Here is a 21022-nt window from a genome sequence, read left to right on the forward strand (position 1 = left end):
GACAATTTGAGCATCCCCTGCAACCTTCAAGCAGATTGACCAACTACTGCATAATTATTGTAGTGTTAAAGGTATCCGTGGGGTACTGGGTTTTAAATAGCAACCGGATGGAAAACTAAATTATCGATAATATAACTTTTCCATCGATATTTTACTGAGCTAGTTAAGAACTGTTCATACTTAAAATTATATAAAATTAATCTTAAAATATATTTGACGATGTTCACATTATTGTTGCTTACGCCCTGTTTCCTTTTCTCCTCCTCTTTTTGTTTTCTCTCCACCTTAACCTCTTATGTATCTTTTTTTTTTAAAAAGTGCCTATAAATGGTAAGTTCCTTGCTTGCCCTGCACCAGAGGCGGTTTGTCCAGCTCACCCGATTCTGGCCAGTTTTGTTGTGTGTTGACTTGCATGGCAGTTGACATATAGCATTTCATGCCCTGTGTGACAATCCATGAAGCCATTCATTACGTGGCATGCTAAGTAACTGTTCGAAGATGATACCCCCTTCCCCCCTCCCCCCCCCATCCCACCCCAGCCCTTCCCTCCCCCACACACACCCTCACAACCCCTTGATGGACTCCCTCTTGCCATTTTATATTCCGTTGAATGTTTTACGCGCCTGGTCTTTCCGTTGTAACTTTTTATTTGAGCTAAGCTTGGAGTGCCATTGAACATTTTCATCTTCATTTCTGATGTGCAGTAATTTGGCTTGCAGTGAATACTTCTCTTTTTTTTAAAAAATGAAATCAAGGCTGGAAATTAAAACCGATTTGTAAATTGTTCTCCACAAATGTAACAAAGATCTGTTTGAAACTGCCTGGTCGATTTTCTTTTGGTAATTGAGAAAAAGAAGAAGCCTTGCCCCAAAGTTTAGAAAATATCCCCTACCTATCTGACTTGGGCGTATTTTATTCAACAGGAGAAAAATGTTGATTCGCTTTTTTTCTTGCTCTTCGATCCTTTGAAGTGAAAAGAACTGATAATAATTTCTGGACCTGGATTTCATTGTAATTGATGAGCTTATCGTTTACACAGCATTTTCTTGTATTTGGTATGGATATTGAACATTTACGGTTTCTGGTGGTCATCTTGTCAATGAGTTGTAACCTATTTGATTATTGACATGACCATTGGTGGAAGAACCTTTTGTGGGGCTTGTGGTATATTAAAGCTGTGGTATATTATTAATGCCTCAGGAAATGATGTAACCTAACTTCCTGAACAAGAAAAATGGCTACCTTCAAACAAAAAAGGAAACTCTGGCTCATTTAAACACAGTTTCTATTTCTGTTCTTTTTTTTGCAAGTGCCTACTCTTCTTTCCTCAAGGTGTTGATCCTTTTAGCTGGTACCAACAAACGCTCAAGAGCCTTAAAGCAATGTCCATTATGCAGGGGGGGGGGTAATGGCGTAATGGTATTGTCACTGGTCTAGTAAACCAAAGACCCAGGGCAAAGATCTGGGGACTCAAGTGCAGATCCTCCCATGGCAGATGGTGAAACTTGAATTCAATAAAAATCTGGAATTAAAAGTCGAACAGTGTTGAAAAAGCTGTCATCCTTGCCTGGTCGAGATCCACTTAAATGCCCTCTAACAGATGCTGGCCCAGCCAGTGACACTCACCATGAATAAAGGCAGTGAGCATTGGCAGGCTGATCGACTGCAAGCAGCATCTCAGCTGACCTCAATCATGCCCTTTACTGACTCTCCACTTGCACCTTCCAGCACTGAGCCACCATCGGAAGCATAAAAAAATAAAACACCAGAGAGACATTCAGTCCATCCCGAGTCTGTGTGTGATTGCTCTTTCATATATTCCATCTCTTCTCCTAATTCTTCACTTCCCTAAAGCTGTGCTGTTAATGGTTCTGCAATTCTCTCCCCCTTAACTCCCCAAATAAGTCCTTCCGTAACGGAGCTAAACTGTTTTCTGTAAATCTGAGGCTACCTGGACCGAGACGAGAGATTCTTTTTGCAAGAAGAAGAAGTCATTTCCCGAGATCAACGTTTATAATTGGAGCAAATTGTCCTTCGGCTACGTGAAAAAAACCTGAAACCTCTGGCAGACATACTCTTTTAATATTTATGCTAATTGTGCAAATGGCAAAACCACAGCTTTAAAATTACCATCCAAAGCAATACACAAAATGATACATTGATTCGCATTGCTTGATTAATTAGAATCTGAAAGCAATTTACTTAGGGAGTGAAGCGTTTACAAACCAGTTGAGCTGAGGAAGAGCTAATATAACTCATTGTTTGCATGCAGATGAAAATCACACAGCTACCAGCGAGGCCAACAGCTTGGTGAAGCCGCATCCCTACAAGAAGCGAGAGCCTGTGGACGTACCGTATCAAACAGGACAGCTCCACCCAGCCATCCGAGTGGCAGACCTGCTCCAGCACATTACTCAGATGAAATGTGCCGAAGGCTACGGGTTCAAAGAAGAATACGAGGTGAGTCAAGAGCCTGGAGAGTAAGGAATGCCTGCCAAAGCCCTGAGTGCACAACTCCAACACTTCACCAACAGCTGGGGCATTTCTACAGAGTGACTCTGGCACCCATCCCAAATTTCCCAAGGTCAGGAGAACGCCCCTAATTTCTACGGCACCTTTTTATATTTTAGGTGTCAGTCTTCGGCAGATTCAGGACAAGCACATCGTTGGTAGTTGTGGAGCAAATCTCTGCCTCTCTCTTTCGGCTCTGGCAAACCGTGCTTACTCAGGAAAAAAAATGGAGTGTGTTTGTTCCATTTCCCACGACACCGTGACGCGGTTTCCTTAAGTCAGATTAGCAATTTCAAGCCACGTTACAAGCAATTTTCAGGTGGCCGAGGTCAACATAAATCTTCAGTGTAGACTTGTATTCAAGCCAAGGCTCAGCAATAAGGAACAGCATTTAACCCACTGCGCCACGCAGCCCCCTGTTGTTTTTTTTCACTAATGGAAAGAGATTGTTGATGGATTTGGATGGGGAACTTTACATGGCTTGGTTCTGGAGGGGCCTCACTTCAAATTGTTGCCAATCAGAAAATTGTTGCTATCCTGTTCGTGGATCTCCAGTCATTACCTTTTTGCAGTATGCACAGACTAAATACGTGGCCCCGATTCGATATAAGACCAGAAGACATAGGAGCAGGATTAGGCCATTTGGTCCATCGTGTCTGCTCCGCCATTCTAATCTTGGCTGATATGTTTCTCATCCCCATTCTCCTGCCTTCTCCCCATAACCCCTGATCCCCTTATTAATCAAGAACCTATCTATCTCGGTCTTAAAGACACTCAGTGATTTGGCCTCCATAGCTTTCTGCGGCAAAGAGTTCCACAGATTCACCACCCTTTGGCTGAAGAAATCCCTCCTCATCTCAGTTTTAAAGGAACGTCCCTTTAGTCTGAAGCTGTGCCCTCAGGTTCTAGTTTTTCCTACTATTGGAAACATCCTCTCCACGTCCACTCTATCTAGGGGCTGGTTTAGCACAGGGCTAAATCACTGGCTTTGAAAGCAGACCAAGGCAGGCCAGCAGCACGGTTCAATTCCCGTTCCAGCCTCCCCGAACAGGCGCCGGAATGTGGCGACTAGGGGCTTTTCACAGTAACTTCGTTTGAAGCCTACTTGTGACAATAAGCGATTTTCATTTCATTTCATTTCTATCCAGGCCTTGCAGTATCCTGTAAGTTTCAATAAGATCCTCCCTCATCCTTCTAAACTCTGAGTACAGACCCAGAGTCCGCAACCGCTCCTCATATGTCAAGCTTTTCATTCCAGGGAGCATTCTTATTCCTCTGGACCCTTTCCAAGGCCACCACAATCTTCCTTAGATACGGGGAACAAATTTGCTCAAATACTCCAAATGGGGTCTTACCAAAGCCTTATACAGCCTCAGAAGTACATCCCTGCTCTTGTATTCTAGCCCTCTCGACATGAATGCTAACATTGCATTTCCCTTCCTAACTGCTGACTGAACCTGCATGTTAACCTTAAGAGAATCTTGAACTAAGACTCCTAAATCTCTTTGTGCTTCTGATTTCCTAAGTCTTTCCCCATTTAGAAAATAGCCTATGTCTCCATTTCTCCTTCCAAAGTGCATAACCTAACACTTTTCCACATTGTATTCCATCTGCCACTTCTTTGCCCACTCTCCTAGCCTGTGCAAGTCCTTCTGCAGCCCGCCTGCTTCCTCAATACTACCTGTCCCACTGCATTTATTCCTGCAAAATCAATATCACATGATTTTCTGACAGCCCTCCAGCGAGCCTGCAGCACCTTCACGTGCTCGCCATTGAACTCCAAATGTGCACACCTTCATAGGACACCAGCTTGCAATGCCGGTAGGAGAGTGAATTTACACATTACCCAACAAGTTGATTCTTGACTTTTTGGTCAAGCACCCTTCTTATCCATGCCCAATATTTTTTAAACAAAAGGCCTTAAAAAAGAAGATATGTCTTTAAATACATTTTTTTTTTAATGTCCCTATCACATTTCTCCTGGGTTACTCACAGCTCTCTCCTTTATTCTTCATTCCGCCTCTGGGCAGGACAGCCCTGGGGAGTTGGCAACCATAACAAAGCCCAGTTGGTGCAAGACCTTTGTAATATTTACCCTCTTGGCGACGAATCCAGTCCAACTTTGGATATGTTTGCTTCTCTATTCCCTCCCCCCGCCCACCCCACGGCATTGACAGGACAGATAGCCTCGTCTGAGGTCAATGTTTGTGACGCTACGCATTTTCTACCGCTCTGCAGTGCACTGATGTCACCTTTTATTTCACTGCTTCTTAACTGGGCAGTAGGAGACCCTGTCTGTACTGCCTCGCCGTAAGTAGGTGGGAAGCTAATAAGGACATGCAAAATAAGAGATGCATCTTACTGACAGCCACAGTTAGACTGCACATCAGTTACAAGTTACAACTCGATCTATACTCGGAGGGAGGCCATCCCCAGCAGAGAATAACGATTAGCTACACTAAACATGACACAGCTGTTACTCTGGCATTGAAAGATGATCTACATTTAGCAGACATGACAGGCCGCACACAGAAATCAATGAGTTTCCAAGCACAGACTGACAGTGGCTTACTAGCAACAAAATGCAGTTTATTCAGTAATATGTCAGTGTATAGATCACATCAACTCAGCCTGAAAGGAGGAAACTAGAGTTTTATGGTTAATCAGCGTGGAAGCAGTGGAAATCTATTTCCAAGATGCATTCGTACATTATCCAAGCTGCTGCCGTTAAATAGAAAGAAAGTCTCTTGCGTACATAGCAGATTTATTCTTGTCTACGATATTATCCCTCTCTCTGCTCAAAGTGCTCAGACTTGATGGGGGTGGCTTCATAAAAACAGGTCAGTTTCTCCGACGCATTCATGTGACTATTCTCTCTGTGCAAGGCTGGAAATCAGGTAATCGGGTATCATCGCACGGTGACACACACACAGTTCTCCCATCTAAAGGGACTGTTCCTGAATCAAGAGAATGTTTTAAGATTAGAGTTTGATCATTTGCCATGTTCTCACTGTCTTCCTTTACACCGCTGAGGTGGCAATCATTGGGCTCTGGGGGTTTGTCACACTTCAGTGGGATCTTTCCCTTCAATGCTGTTTCATTTGCTGACATTAATTTTGGTGAGTCCCTGTCACTGATTCAATATTAGTTTCCTTGAGATGTTTGACATGCGATGCTCGTTCCTTGCTGCAAACTCAGAGACAAAGTAATTCTGCAGCATGTTCATCTATTTTTATTAACGATATTGCGGTTATCACTTTTTACAGGGTCCACGTTGCTCCTGACCACACTTTTCTTTGCTGAGTATAATTGGAAAAGATTTTTGGGTTGATTCAATGCTCCTTGAAATTTTCTGTTTGTTCTTTTCGGGAGCTCTCGGCTTGGGCTTTCCGGCCTCCAGACCATCGGAAACTGGATGTGCCCACTGAAGATGCACATTGGGACCCCACGGAAGGCCTGACATGCAGCTCTCCGTGGGGATTGCCCGGGAAGTTTCAAATTCTGATGGGTAGTTCCCCTGCTCCCCGGGATCCTCCGCAAATGTCTCGAATTCTGAATTTGAGACGGAGACTTTGTAATTTTGACTTACCTACCTGAATAGTTACTGAAGAAATGTTACTCAGAATAAAACCTACTCTAAATTCTGGATAACTACACAACTGACTGCCCCAATCACTAACATTGACTGACTTGACATCCCCTCAACTCCCCCCCCCCCCCCCAACTTGCTACCCCCTCATCACTGAATATCCCGACTCCCAGATTTTATCCCCTGCCATGACTTCTCTTCCTGACTCACCCCAACACTCCCCTGACCCAGCTCCTGCCTGCCCCGACTGACTACTCCCATGACCCAACCTGACTAGCCTTCTGATCCGAACTGAATACCACGCTACCTACCTACTACCTCATCCCATGTTCCTACCCATGTTCCTACCCATCCTACCTCTTCCCATGTTCCACCTGCCATCCTACCCATATGTCACACGAGCCATCTAGCACCCTATCCCCCTGCCACCCTACCCCCCTGCCTCCTCACCCACTGGCCAGACCACCCATCTGCCACCTCACCGACCTATCACTTCACCCACCTACCACCCTTTCCACCTGGCACCCTAGCTACCTTCCCCCCCACCACCTCAGCCACCTGCCACTGTACTTATCTCCCACCTTTAATAATAATTTTTATTAGTGTCACAAGTAGACTTACATTAACACTGCAATGAAGTTACTGTGAAAAGCTTCTAATTGCCACACTAGGGCGAGAATTCAGAATGTCCAATTCACCTAACAAGCATGTCTTTCCGGACTAGTGAGAGAAAACCGGAGAAACCCACGTAGACACGGGGAGAACGTGCAGACTCTGCACAGACAGTGATCCAAGCCGGGAATCAAACCTGGGAACTTGGCGCTGTGAAGCAACAGTGCTAACCACTATGCTACCGTGCCACATATCACTGAACCCACTTGCCACCCTGTCCGCTGACCTCATCCTCATACCCACTCCACCACCCTATTCATTCATTCATTCATCAACTCATCCATTCACCCATTCATTAACATTCACACTGGAACTTTAAACTTACCATATGGCAGCTAGAGATGTAAAAAGAGGGTTGGCGCCACATTCCTCCCAACACCACAGCGCCGTGTTGGAGTTTTCCAATGGGCGCTGTGCCCTGCATTTCTGAAGAAGCTGTGCTCCAGCGAGGAATGTGGAGCAGTGTTGAGGTGTGGAAAAGTGTGAGCGAATCTGACGATGACGCAGCTCTGCAGAAACACCATGGGGGCGATTCTCCAATATTGAGCCCAAGTGTTTGCGCCGTCGTGAACGCCGTCGCGTTTCACGATGGCGCGAACCGGGCCCAGGTATGACCGATCCTGGCCCCCACAGGTTCACGCCGCTCCAGCCTCCTTTCACGGTGCCAAATGGGCGCCGCGCCAACCCGCGCATGTGCAGTTGGGCCGCGCCAAACTACGCATGCATGGGGGACATCTTTACCGCGCCGTCCCCGACTCAACATGGCGTCGCTGTTCAGGGGCCGGCCACGCCAGGAAGTAGGCCCGGGGGGGGAGAGGCCGGCCCGCCGATCGGTGGGCCCCGATCGTGGGCCAGACCCCATCGGAGCACCCCACCCCCCTGGTGAAGGAGCCCCCCTTCTCCCCCCACAGGCTGCCCCCTGACCGTTTGCGCAGAGTTCCCGCCGGCAGCGACCAGGGGTGAACGGCGCCGGCGGGACTCTGTCGTATCGGCGGGCCCATCCGGCCGGAGAAACGCGCCGGTGCAAATGGCACCGATTCTCCACACCTCGGAGAACCGCGCGCCGTTGTCGTGGCGCGGTTGCGCCGATTCTCCGGCCCGGCGCAGGGCTCGGGGAATCACCCCCTGAGTGTTATCTGATTTGTCACCTTTCGCTGTCCTTTGTACTTCTCCAATTTGCCAGGGCCTGTGCTACTTGTTGAATTTCTGTATGCCTTTCTTCTTTAAATGTTATGTTTCCTCTTACCTCTTTCGTCGTTTATAGCTGTTCATTTTGGCAATTAAGAGTTCTTGCTCTTTCGGGCTATAAACTGCTTCGTGATCACATTAAATTTCTTTTTGAATATCTCCCACTGCCATTTTACCGCTTAATCGATCTGCTGGGTTTACTGTGGACAGCCTCTGCCTCACTGAAGTCAGCCCCCCCTAAATCTAAAATCACAGTTGATGTTTCAGGTTTCTCTCTTTCGAACATCACGCTGAACTTAATCGTATATGATCACTATTAGATACATTTTCACACACCATTAGCTTGTGAACTCAATCTGGCTCAATACTCATTACTAAATCTGATAGCTGAGTCACATGAAAGATCAGTAATTGATGAAGCTCAGATTCAGCACTGAGTTTGCTGCTGGTGTGTGATATCTGGGCCGGAATTCTCTCACCATTGGGATTCTCCTTTTCTGCTGGCAGTGCAGCCCACGGGAAATCCCACTGGCAAACGGCGGGAAGCGAAAATCCCACAGCAAGCGAACGACATGCCACCAAGAAACATGCACTGGGGGACTGGAGAATCCTGGCCCTGGTGTTTCATTACTGGCAGGAAAAGATGCTCAAATAGCATTACAGTGAAGGCAATCCACTGCCTTCAAATGCTATACTGCATTGTCCTTCTGTGCAGCCGCATGGCTTACCCTGTACACCATCCTCTGCTCTGTCAATGGGGTAATTGAAGTTTGACTACATAACCACTGCATACACCTTAACATGGACAACTGGTAACTTTGCCAAATTGTACTGCAGTCTTTATGCATACAGTCATTTATTCACAGGCTAGCAATCCATGGGAGGCCCAAAAGTAAGTGATGTTATTTTATCACGAGTAAAACATGATATAATAATATTGCAGTAATGTTTAACCTGACGGTCACCACACATTAGGCAATAGGCAATTTGAAAAGACATGGCCTTCAGGGATAACTTCAGCCTATACAAGAGTTGAACCCACTCTGTTGTTGTCGCTTTGCATCACATACCAGGCGTCCAGCCAACTGTGCTGACTGGCAAAGTGTTAATATAATGTAGTATATAATGAGGGGTGACCTGATCGAGGTGTGCAAGATTATGAGGGGCATGGACAGGGTGGATAGGGAACAGCTGTTCCCCTGAGTCGGGTCGGTTACGAGGGGATACAAGTTCGAGGTGGGAGGTTCAGGAGGGATTTGAGGAAAACCTTTTTTACCCAGAGGCTGGTGATGGTCTGGAACACACTGCCTAAGAGAGTAATAAAGGCGGGTTGCCTCACATCCTTTAAAAAGTACCTGGATGTGCACCTGGCAAGTCTTAGCATTCGAGGCTATGGGCCAAGTGCTGACAAATGGGATTAGGATTGGCAGATCAGGTGCCTTTCATGTGATGGTGCAGACTCGATGGGCCGAAGGGCCTTTTCTGCACTGTATTCTTCAGTGTTTCTGCGAAAGTCAATGAGTATCAGTTTTTTTTTAAATTTAGAATACCCAATTCATTTTTTCCAATTGAGGGGCAATTTAGCGTGGCCAATCCACCTACCCTGCACATCTTTAGGTTGTGGGGGTGAAACCCACGCAAACACAGGGAGAATGTGCAAACTCCACACGGACAGTGACCCAGAGCCGGGATCGAACTTAGGACATCAGCGCCGTGAAGCAGCAATGCTAACCACTGCGCCACCATGCTGCCCTGGAGTATCAGTTATAACGCCTTCCGGTGGCGGCCGTGGAGTGAGCGGTCACACGTGGTGACTTCCGCTCAAGGTGATTTTTGTTTGGTCTTTCCCCCCCCCCCCCCCCCCCGAAAAGCAAAGTATTTGATGGAAAGACGTGCATGAGTTCCTGTAGAAGGTGTAACTCCTCTGGTGTGACTGGTGGATGGATCCACAAGCTAGGCGTGGGACGAGAAGAAAAGAGCTGCTGGAAGAGGCGAGCCTTCGTGGTGCACCACAGGATAGGTTGATGGAGGGTAAGGGGGCTGCCCTGCCCACCCAGTGGTCAACCGAGCAGCAAGTGGAGTTTTTGAACGCAAGGTTCAGCCAGCAGAGGAAGGTGGCCCTGGAAGACCTGGACAAAGTGGTGGAACCGATGAAGTCGTGGATTGAGAGAGTGGAGCAGAGGCTGGAGTCCCACGGATGGGTGATGCAGAAAGTGGAGGAAGCGGTGGGGGAGCACGAGCAGCAGTTGCCTCGTTGGTGGCTGAAGTGGGGGGGGGGGGAGGGGGGGGGGGGTGATGCGGGAGACCCAGATGAGGCTGAAGGAGAAGATGGAGGACCTGGGGAATCGCTCCAAAAGACAAAATCTGAGGATCGTGGGGATGCACAAAGTCATCGAAGGTGCGAAGGCCGGCATGTATGTGGCCAAAATGTTAGAGAAGCCGATGGGGGAAGGGGCTTTGACCGGCCCCTGGAGGTCGACCGAGCACACAGGGCACTGATGAGGAGGTCACAGGCGGGTGAGCCACCAAGGGCGATGGTTGTGCGGTTGCACAGCTTCCTGGATAAGGAAAAGATCCTCCCTCCGAAGGGTGAGGCAGACGAGGAAGTGCACCTGGGAAGGGAATGAGCTGCGGCAGTACCAGGACTTGGGAGCAGAACTGGGGAAGAGGAGAGCCGGGTTTAACCAGGTCAATGCTGTCTTCTTTAAGAAGGGGATGAAGCTCAGAGTGCTGTACTCGGCCCGCCTCTGTGTGACTTTCCAGAAGCTTGAGTATTATTGTGGCACGCCAGAAGAGGCGATGAAATTCATCAGGGACAATGGACTGGGAGAAGAGTTAGGACATTGAACTTTGGAGGTGTTTCTGTGTGTGATTGTTTTTTGAAAAATCTTTCCCTTTGAAGAATTTTCTTTGTTTTGATGGTGGTGTTTTTGGAGGGCAGGCTGTTCATGGGACAACATCGAGGGTGAATGCACCTTTTGCTGCTCTTTAGGGGGGTATGGACGGGGGCTATGGACGGGAGGTAAGGGAACTGGGGGAGTAGGGAGGTTGGAGGCCTTGGGTGGGTGCCACCATGTCAGCTGGGTGGGCTAGCGAACAGGAGTGAAGTAGGGGTTGCCATGTGGTGTGCTTATGGGGCGGTTGATGTTTTGTTGAAGAAAGGGGGGAGAGTTGCTGACAAGGGTGTGGTTGATGTGGCACAGTTGGAAAAGGATTGATGACGGTGGACATCCGAGGGTGGGCCTGGAGGGTTGCGTGACACGGGCCGGGGACTGGCCCTAAAAGGGGGGGCATGGGCATCACTGGCTAGGCCAGCATCTTTATTGCCCCTCTCCACTTGCCCTTGAGAAGGTGAGCTTGGTGAGCTGCCTCTTGACCCGTTGCAGCCTATGCACTGTCTGAGACAGTGGTGGAGGCATATTCAATCAAAGCAATCAAAATGGAATGAGCCTTATTTGAAAATGAAGAATGTCCAGATGTGAGAATGGCACAAAGGTGCCCATTCAGAGAGCAGCTTGAGGCATGATGGGCTGAATGGCTCGACAGCATCTCAGACTAAAGGGACGATCCTTTAAAACAGAGATGAGGAGAGATTTCTTCAGCCAGAGGGTGGTGAATCTGTGGAACTCTTTACTGCAGAAGGCTGCGGAGGCCAATTCACTGAGTGTCTTTAAGACAGAGATAGATAGGTGCTTGATTAATAAGGGGGCCAGGGGTTATGGGGAGAAGTTAGGAGAATGGGGATGAGAAAATATCATCAATGATTGAATGGCGGAGCAGACTCGATGGGCCGAGTGGCCTAATTCTGCTCCTGTGTCTTATGGTCTTATGGTCTGAATCTTACAAGATAATGAATGCCTGAGATAGGGTGGACGTAGGGAAGTTGTTTCCATTAACAGGGGAGACTAGGACCCGGGGCACAGCCTTAGAATAAAAGAGAGTCACTTTAGAACAGAGATGAGGAGAAATTTCTTCAGCCAGAGAGTGGTGGGTCTGTGGAATTCATTGCCACAAATGGCGGGGGAGGCTGGTACGTTGAGTGTCTTTAAGACAGAAGTTGATAAATTTTTGATTTCTCGAGGAATTAAGGGCTATGGAGAGAGAGCGGGTAAATGGAGTTGAAATCAGCCATGATTGAATGGTGGAGTGGACTCGATTGGCCGAATGGCCTTACTTCCGCTCCTATGTCTTATGGTGTTCTGCACTTTCACAATTCTGAAGATCTGTGAATATTCGAGTCTATTCTTAAAAATGGTAGCACAGTGGTTAGCGCTGTTGCTTCACAGCTCCAGGGACCCGGGTTCAATTCCCAGCTTGAGACACTTTCTTTGCGGAGTCTGCACGGTCTCCCCGTATCTGCGTGGGTGTCCTCCGGATGCTCCGGTTTCCTCCCACATGTCCCGAAAGACGTGCTGTTAGGTGAATTGGACATTCTGAATTCTCCCTCTGTGTACCCGAACAGGCGCCAGAATGTGGTGACTAGGGGATTTTCACAGCAACGTCATTGCAATGTTAATGTAAGCCTACTTGTGACACTAAAAAGATTATTATTATTAAAATCAAAAAGGGCTACCTGACCTCTCCAAAGTGGCTATCTGACCTCCCCAAAGGGGCTACCTGACCTCTCCAAAGAGACTACCTGACCTGTCCAAAGAGACTACCTGACCTCTCCAAAGGGCCTACCTGACCTCTCCAAAGGGACTACCTGACCTGTCCAAAGAGACTACCTGACCTCTCCAAAGAGACTACCTGACCTGTCCAAAGAGACTACCTGACCTCTCCAAAGAGACTACCTGACCTCTCCAAAGGGACTACCTGACCTCTCCAAAGGGACTATCTGACCTCGCCAAAGAGACTACTTGACCTCTCCAAAAGGGGGCCTGACCTCTCCAAAGAACTCTGACGTGTTTAGAACCTATCCTCCAAATTGTAAATCCCATGCGTCATGTTTTGGAATTCCCAGTGACGAGTGAAGCTGCCTCTGTGAACCGAGGATGGGTGAAATATTTCCCGTCCCTGTTTCCTCCACACCCCCTCCCTCCCCAGCAGAAATGGTGGGAGCTGGGTTCAGAGGTGGAGCTTCCAGACTCAGGGCGCCCGTGTCATTTTGGCTGAGGGACGAAGACCTTTCAGTCTTGGCGACAATTCAGGCTGAAGCATGTGAACTGTATTGTTCACTCTTGGTGTGTAATAGCGTGAAAAACATCAATGTTTGTGAGCAGTGAACAAAGGAAATCTGAAGGTTATTTAGCAAATACTTCAAATAAAGGAAAAGGATGCAATCACAAAATAAATGCAGATCAACATGGCAATATTCTTCCTCTGTTTAATGTTTTTTCTTCCTTTTAAATATGGAGCCAGCTTCTGCATGGCCATCAGGTGATGAGGCCTTCCTAACAGAGTTTCCCTCCCCGCCATGTGATTGAGCAGCAAGCTGGCAAAAGACGCACTAATTGGCCAGCTGCCACATAATCAGATTCAGCCGACCCCCACTGCCTTGTGCCAGACCCGCTATGACTTCCAGGCCCACTGTCGGGTACCATAACAGTAGGTTTAAATGCAACCTTCCATGTCTCCGAAGAGCAGATATCCTCTTTTCCGTGTCAAGGCATGAAAACTGTCTTTTGATTCTCAATAGGTTTCATTTTGAATTTCTTTCCCCATGGCAACCAGATCTCTGGGCAGAGGTTTTGTATAATCACCGCCCCCCTATACAGAACATTCTATTTCATCTTAAATTAAAGGAAACATACATTTTAAAACTAAATAGTCCTGTAAAGTTCAACATCCATAATACTTGGAAGGTGGTGGCAGCAAAAACTACGAATGATTTCAAAAGAAACTGGATGGGCTCCTGAGCGAAATAAACACGCAGGATTCTGGGTCGGATCAAGGGTATGGAGCGGATTTGATTGCTCTACAGAGAGCCAGCATGGGGTTGATGGGTCAAATGGCCTCCTACTTCACTGTAATGACTTTTTGATTAGTTGGGTAGCTTTTTCAAAGAACCAGCACAGACTTTTTTTTCAAAAAAAATATACTTTATTCATAAAATTTATCATAAGCATTACAGAGCATTTCGAATTGTCTTGACTGTACATTTCCATCAGAGTTACACATTGCCTTGACTTCTTCCATTCAATTTTGATAATATTATACACATATCACTCTTTACGTTACAATTTCTTCTTAAATATTTACATTGTCATGTTTATTTTATTTTATACATTTGAGTGTTGGTGGCCCAGACCGAGGGGGGTTTACACTGTTACCCGCCCCTCGGTGTACATTTGCTGGTAAGACCTTACACAGTGGTCTTTCCCCATTGCGCCTTGGCGGCAGCTGCCCCAAGCTTGAGTGCGTCCCTCAGCACGTAGTCCTGGACCTTGGAATGTGCCAGTCTGCAACACTCAGTCGAGGACAATTCTTTGCACTGGAAGATCAGCAAGTTTCGGGCAGACCAAAGAGCGTCTTTCACCGAGTTGATGACCTTCCAGCAGCAGTTGATATTTGTCTCGGTGTGTGTCCCTGGAAACAGTCCGTAGAGCACAGAGTCCTGTGTCACAGAGCTGCTCGGGTTAAACCTTGACAAATACCACTGCATCTCTCTCCAGACCTTCTTTGCAAAGGCACATTCCACAAGGAGGTGTGTGACCGTCTCATTTCCCCCATAGCCACTCCGAGGGCAGCGTGCATTGGCGCAGAGCCTTCGGGTGTGCATGAAGAATCTGACAGGGAGGGCCCTTCTCACCACCAGCCAAGCTAAATCTTGGTGCTTGTTTGAAAGTTCTGGTGATGAGGCGTTCTGCCAGATGACTCTGGCAGTCTGCTCAGGGAACCATCCAACGTCCTCCACAGTCTCCTTTTCCCTGAGGGCCTCGAGGCCATTACGTGCTGACCACTGCTTCATTGCCTTGTGGTCAAAGGTGTTTTTCTTCAAAATCTTTTCCACGAAGGACAGGTGGTTCGGAACGGTCCAACTACTTGGAGCGTTCCGCGGCAATGAGGCCAGGCCCATCCTTCGTAACACCGGGGACAGGTAGAACCTCAGTATGTAGTGACACTTCGTGTTTGCATACTGGGGGTCCACGCACAGCTTGATGCAGCTGGACACAAAGGTGGCCAACAGGATGAGGGCGGCGTTGGGTACGTTCCGCCCTCCCTTCTCCAGAGGTTTGTACATGGTGTCCCTTCGGACACGGTCCATCTTGGATCTCCAGATAAATTTGAAGATGGCCCAGGTGACTGCTGTGGCGTAGGGTCAGGTTATGGGCCAGACCTGCGCCACGTACAGTAACACCGAGAGTACCTCACACCTGATGACCAGGGTTTTGCCCGCAATGGAGAGGGAGCGTTGCTCCCACCAGCCCAGTTTCTGTCTTACCTTTGCTATGCGCTCCTCCCAGTTTTTGGTGCACGCCCCCGCAGCTCCGAACCATATCCCCAGCACCTTCAGGTAATCTGACTTGACAGTGAAGGGGCCAAAGGACCGGTCGGCCCAGTTCCCAAAGAACATGGCCTCACTCTTGCCACGGTTTACCTTGGCTCCCGATGCCAGTTCAAACTGGTCGCAGGCATTCAAGAGCCTGCGTAAAGACGCAGGATCCGAGCAGAAGACGGCAACGTCGTCCATGTACAGGGAGGCCTTGACTTGCATGCCCCCACTGCCTGGGATCGTCACTCCTCTTATACCCGGATCCTTCCTGATGGACTCGGCAAAAGGTTCTATGCAGCACACAAAAAGGGCAGAGGAGAGAGGGCAGCCCTGCCTGACTCCGGATTTGATCTGGAACTTTTCTGATTCCCGCTCATTGATTGAGACTGCGCTATAGATGTTTGTGTAGAGCAGTTTGATCCAATTGCGAATTCCCTCCCCAAACCCCATTTTGGAGAGCACATCCATCATGTAGGTGTGTGATATTCTGTCAAAAGCCTTCTCCTGGTCAAGGCTGATGAGGCAAGTGTCCACCCTCCTGTCCTGCACGTAGGCGATCGTATCCCTGAGTAGCGCGAGGCTATCAGAGATCTTCCTGCCGGGTGCAGCACAGGTCTGGTCAGGGTGGATCACCGACTCCAGAGCAGACCTGACCCGATTGGCGATGACCTTGGCTAGAATTTTGTAATCCACATTCAACAGTGAAATGGGTCGCCAATTTCGAATTTCTTCCCTTTCCCCCTTCTGCTTGTAGATGAGGGTGACGATGCCTTTCCTCATGGACTCTGACATGCTGCCTTCCAGAAGCATACTCTCGTGCACTTCCAGGAGGTCTGGGCCCATCCAGTCCCACAGAGCCGAATACAACTCAACCGGTAAGCCGTCGCTTCCGGGAGTTTTACTCGTCTCGAAGGACTTGACGGCCTTTGTCAGCTCATCCAGAGTTAGTGGTTTGTCCAGGTTTTCCAGCTCGCTGTCGCCTATGACCTCCGTGATAGTCGACAGGAAGGTCTGGGAAACAGTGCTATCTGTTGGCTTCAGGTCATACAGTCCGGCATAAAAGGATTGGCTGATCCTCAGGATGTCAGACTGCGATGCCTTTACAGAGCCATCTTCTTCCTTCAGGCTGCTGATCACAGAGGTCTCTCTGTGCACCTTTTGGAAGAAGAAGCGTGAGCACTTTTCGTCCTGCTCCACGGAGCGGACTCTGGAATGGAAGATAACCTTGGAGGCCTCCGAGGTGTAGAGCAAGGCTTGCTGGCTCTTCACCTCTTGGAGATCCTCCTTGACATCAACCCCCATCGACTGCAGCTGGAGCAAATTCTGCATACTTTTCTGGAGCCTGGACATGACCCCTCGTCTCTCTCTCACCTTTTGAACGTCCTTGAGGATGAAAAACCTCTTGATATTCCCCTTGATTGCTTCCCACCAGAGATGTGGGGCCTCAAAGAGGGGTTTCACGGTTCTCCAACCCTTGTAATCCCTCCTGAGTTCCTCGAGGTTCTCAGGGGTCAGCAGTTTTGCATTTAGCTTCCATGTCCCCCTGCCTACCCCCTGGTCTTCCTGCAGGTGGCAGTCAGCCAGTAGGAGGTAGTGGTCAGAGAAGAACACCGGCCTTACGTCGGTGGACCTGACCGTGAAAGCTCGGGACACAAAGAAGAAGTCTATCCTGGAGCAGACGGAACCGTCTGGCCGTGACCATGTGTATCTACGCTGCGCTCCGTCTGCAGGGTTGCTGCAGACGTCGAGCAGCTTACCGTTTCCATCAGGAGTCTGGACGTAGCGTCTAGTTTGCTGTCGGCTCTGCTGGATCGTCCAGCCGCATCTATGATGCAGTTGAAGTCACCACCCAGGATGACCGGCTTGGAGGTGGCCAACAGCAGTGGGAGTTGCTGAAGGACTGCCAACCGCTCACTTTTTACAGCCGGGGCGTACACATTAATAAGTCTGAGAGGGGTGTTTTTGTATTTCACGTCTGTTACGAGGAGGCGCCCGCCCACCACCTCCTTAACGTCGGAGATGGTGGAGTTGCCTCCCCGCAGCAGAATACCCAGGCCGGAGGAGCGGCAGTCGTTTCCTCCTGACCAAATGGATGGCCCGTGGGACCACCAGCTCGACCAGCGCCTGTAGTTGCTGAGGTGCGGAATTCCGCACTCCTGCAGGAACAGTATGTCGGCTTTCACATTTGCCAAATAGTTGAGTGTGGCTACACACTGCGAAGTATCTTTGATGCTTCGCACGTTTATGAATGCAATTTTTAAACCCATTATAAGAAGGTAGATTTACCAGTCTCAAGAGTCCAGAGTCTATACAGTTGGCTGTTCCAGCTGTTGGATGTTCCCCAGCATGCCGGTGGTGCTCGCAAACTTTAGCACAGTTGCAGGACTGAGAAAACTGTTCTGGTCCGCACTGGCCCCGTGATCTTGATGCAGATGCATTGGGGGGGTGGTGTAGCCCTGGCATTCGTTGTGGCAGTCAGTAGGTGTTGGGGTTGCAGGCCAGTCTTCGCCTGGGTTGTTGCTGCTTGTTACTTTCGGGGGTTGGTCTGTGACCTTGTTTTCAATGTCCGGCGTTTGGTGGCCGTTGGTCATATTGCTGTTCCCATGAGCCTGGGGTTGATTGTCTTGGCGGGTTTTATTTTCTTCCCGGTCGGTGGTCTGGGGGGTCTGTGCCTCCCGTTCCACGTTGGTGCTTTGCCTCCTTATTTGAGGCCGATTCTTGTCTTGTTTTCCCTCATCGGAGGAGGTGTCGGCACTAAGTCCGCTGGCTGAAAGGTGTCGCTTTTTGCCACTCCCCCTCGGGGGGTTCTTCAGTTTTTTTTTTTGTTTTCTCTTTCGGTTGTCCCTGTTCACTGTTTCCCAGGGCTCTTTATTCTTTGTCCCATCCTCTTCCTCTTCCATTGAGTGTTCCTCATCAGATGAGGCTGGGGTTGGGTTGTCAGGGCGTGCTGGGGCCTCTTTTTGTTGGGGGCCCTTCTGTTGCTTTTCTGCATTCTGTGCCGTGGTGTCTTTTTCGGTGGAGGGTGTATGAACCTCCTCTCTGGTCGCCTTTTTAACTCCGCTGCTGATGATCTGTGCATATGTCGCCCCGCGTTTCGGGCAGGCCCTGTAAAGATGGCCGGCCTCCCCACACAGGTTGCAGCACTTGTCTTCTTTGCAGTCCTTAGTCATGTGTCCCTCCTGCCTGCAGTTTTTGCAGAAGGTCACACTGCAGTTTCCGGCAACATGCCCCGTTTTGCCACAGGTGTGGCATACTCGTGGCTGTCCCACGTAGTAGAGGTAGCCACGATTTCCTCCAATGGCGAAACTGGAGGGGGGATGCAGGATGGTTCCATTGCCGTCTGTTCTTAGAGTCACCTTGATCTGGTGTTCACTTGTCCAGATGCCGAAGGTGTCTTTCACTTGCACGCTGTCACTTTTCAGCTCAGCGTACCTGGCGAGGAACGTGAGCACATCAGACACGGGGACGTGGGGGTTGTACGTGTGCAGTGTTACAACCCGGTTTTGCTGCGACGGTAGCGTAAACAGAGGCTCCGCAGTCAGGATCGACAGGGGACTCTGGTTACCTTTTTCCTTGAGGACGTTCAAGAATTTGATGCACGCTGCGACGCTCTTGAAGGTGACATCAAAATATCCATTGTTGGGGAAGTTTTGTAAGCAGAAGATATCTGTTGCTTTAAACCCACAACACGCGAGCAGCACCCGCTTCACGAAGAGTTTCCGGTCCACCGGTGACTCTCCTTCCATTTTCTTCACTGTGACTCGGACAGTGTTTCGCACTCCCCAGCCTGGTGGTCGGGATGCAGCTGCATCCATAGCTCGTACGTTGGGTCTGAACTGTATCGGCGTTAGGCCTAAACCAGAGCATGTAGATCCACCAATAGCAGCCGAGCTCCAAACGTTTCCTCTTTGACGACTTCAATCCCTCCGAGTTCTCCAATCCACAATCGACATCGAAATCCTCAGCTTCCCTCGCTCAAACAAAACTACACTTGATCTTAGCCAAAAGGCCGGTCGGCACAGACGCAATGGACCGAGTGGGCTCATTCTGTGCTGTGATTCTAATCTGGACTTTCAGTAACTCAAGTGAGTGGAGCAAACAACTGCACTTTTCACTTACCTACAGCCAAAGTTACTCCTCAGAAGACTGCAGACACCGACTCTAACATTATTAACAAACCTTCATTCAAGTTACCTTTTCGAAAACCATTTTCAACTCAAGGTCAGAATATTCAGTACCACATCCAACAATACTTTCCATTTTTTGACTTATTCTAGCCAATGAGAACAGTAAGTGCAGCTTTTTCCATACACTGGAGAGAACATCGCAAAATACGCAATGGAATTTTCAGAGTTGGGTAGTTACTGGCGTATAGTGACACGGATATTTATCAACTGGAACCATTTATTTTGCCTTATCTGCTGACATGTATAAAACAACTGACCTTTAACTCTAAGCAGTGATAAAAATCTAAAAGTAGAATCCCCCCTGCATGCAGTTTTTAATGCCATTAATGTAGCCTGTCAGTTCTGTATTCTCTATCCATAGCTTCAGCACAAATTCCATAGACAGGAGAGTCCAAAATGGAAAGGAACGGTAGGAATTCGGGGAAGACCGCAGGATGCCAGTTTTCAGAGTGGCACAATGATATTCAAGCAGCAATTAAAACTGAGCAAAATTTGTCAATGAAAAAAACGGGAAGCTGCTTCAAGAGCGGGTTGCTTCCCTGAAGTAAAACAAAGAGATTGGGGAATGATTTCAAGTAGAAAACAGCAAGTCTGGCAATCAGTCAGGATCACTATCTTATCAGTACCAATTAAAATAATTGCCGAAAATGGCTTTGGTTAAACAGCAACATTATCATTTGAGCATTAAGACTATAGATAATTATTATCATTAATATGCCCTTAATAGACTTTCAAAAGCTAAGCAAGGGGAAATAATACGCATAAATGAAGGAGAAAAGCTCATTGAGCAATATGACAGTGTGGGTGAACTGTTCTGTCGCGTTAAGTACTTTTGTTCTTTTTTTCTGGAAGATTAACCCTTTGTTCCCCATTGAACCATTTCTGTTCAAATCCAAATGTTTTAATTTCAGTTGTTTAGTTTTGGGATGGAGAAATAGTGAAATCACAGGAGGTGAAAATCGTGGAAAATAATTATCTGGTGGCTGAATTGCCCATTTTAAGTACTTACCAAAAGTCAATATACCCCCCCGCCCCCGGCCTACCCTGCCCCATCTACTAAAAATATCAATGTTCAATCTGCACCCTTCCCATGAGCCGTACCCTTACCAACAAAAATTTGTGCTAATTATGCACTTTTAATGTATTAGTTACTTGGTGGTACAGAACTTGAATACTGCTGAAAAGAGACATGCTGTTGAAGTTTTTCATCTTGCACTCATCAGGACAGACACAAGAATGCCAAATTGCAAACGATCACAACAGTATATACGACAGGAGAAAAGGACAACCTACTCTGAATGGTCAATGAATTGTAATGGAGAACGCAATGGGGAACTATAGGCTCCCCAAGCACCTAGGTAATTCACAAAAAGGCACAGTTCCTGAACATATTTCTTCTGTTTACAGATGATGGGCGGGATTCTCCGCGAACCGGCGGGG

General features: G+C 48.2%; 1 protein-coding gene across 7 annotated transcripts in view; it reads left to right on the forward strand.

Moving 5' to 3' along the window:
* The window catches only part of LOC140385802 (receptor-type tyrosine-protein phosphatase mu-like), an 897711-nt gene that overhangs the window by 690202 nt on the left and 186487 nt on the right, over window positions 1–21022 (forward strand). For all 7 annotated transcript variants that reach the window (XM_072468340.1, XM_072468341.1, XM_072468342.1 and 4 more), the window contains one exon: window positions 2273–2460. In XM_072468340.1, the coding sequence (XP_072324441.1) occupies window positions 2273–2460 (188 nt within the window). The remainder of the gene's footprint in view (window positions 1–2272; window positions 2461–21022) is intronic.

The sequence above is a fragment of the Scyliorhinus torazame genome, chromosome 11 (assembly GCF_047496885.1).
Source record: "Scyliorhinus torazame isolate Kashiwa2021f chromosome 11, sScyTor2.1, whole genome shotgun sequence".
NCBI classification, from domain to species: Eukaryota; Metazoa; Chordata; class Chondrichthyes; order Carcharhiniformes; family Scyliorhinidae; genus Scyliorhinus; species Scyliorhinus torazame.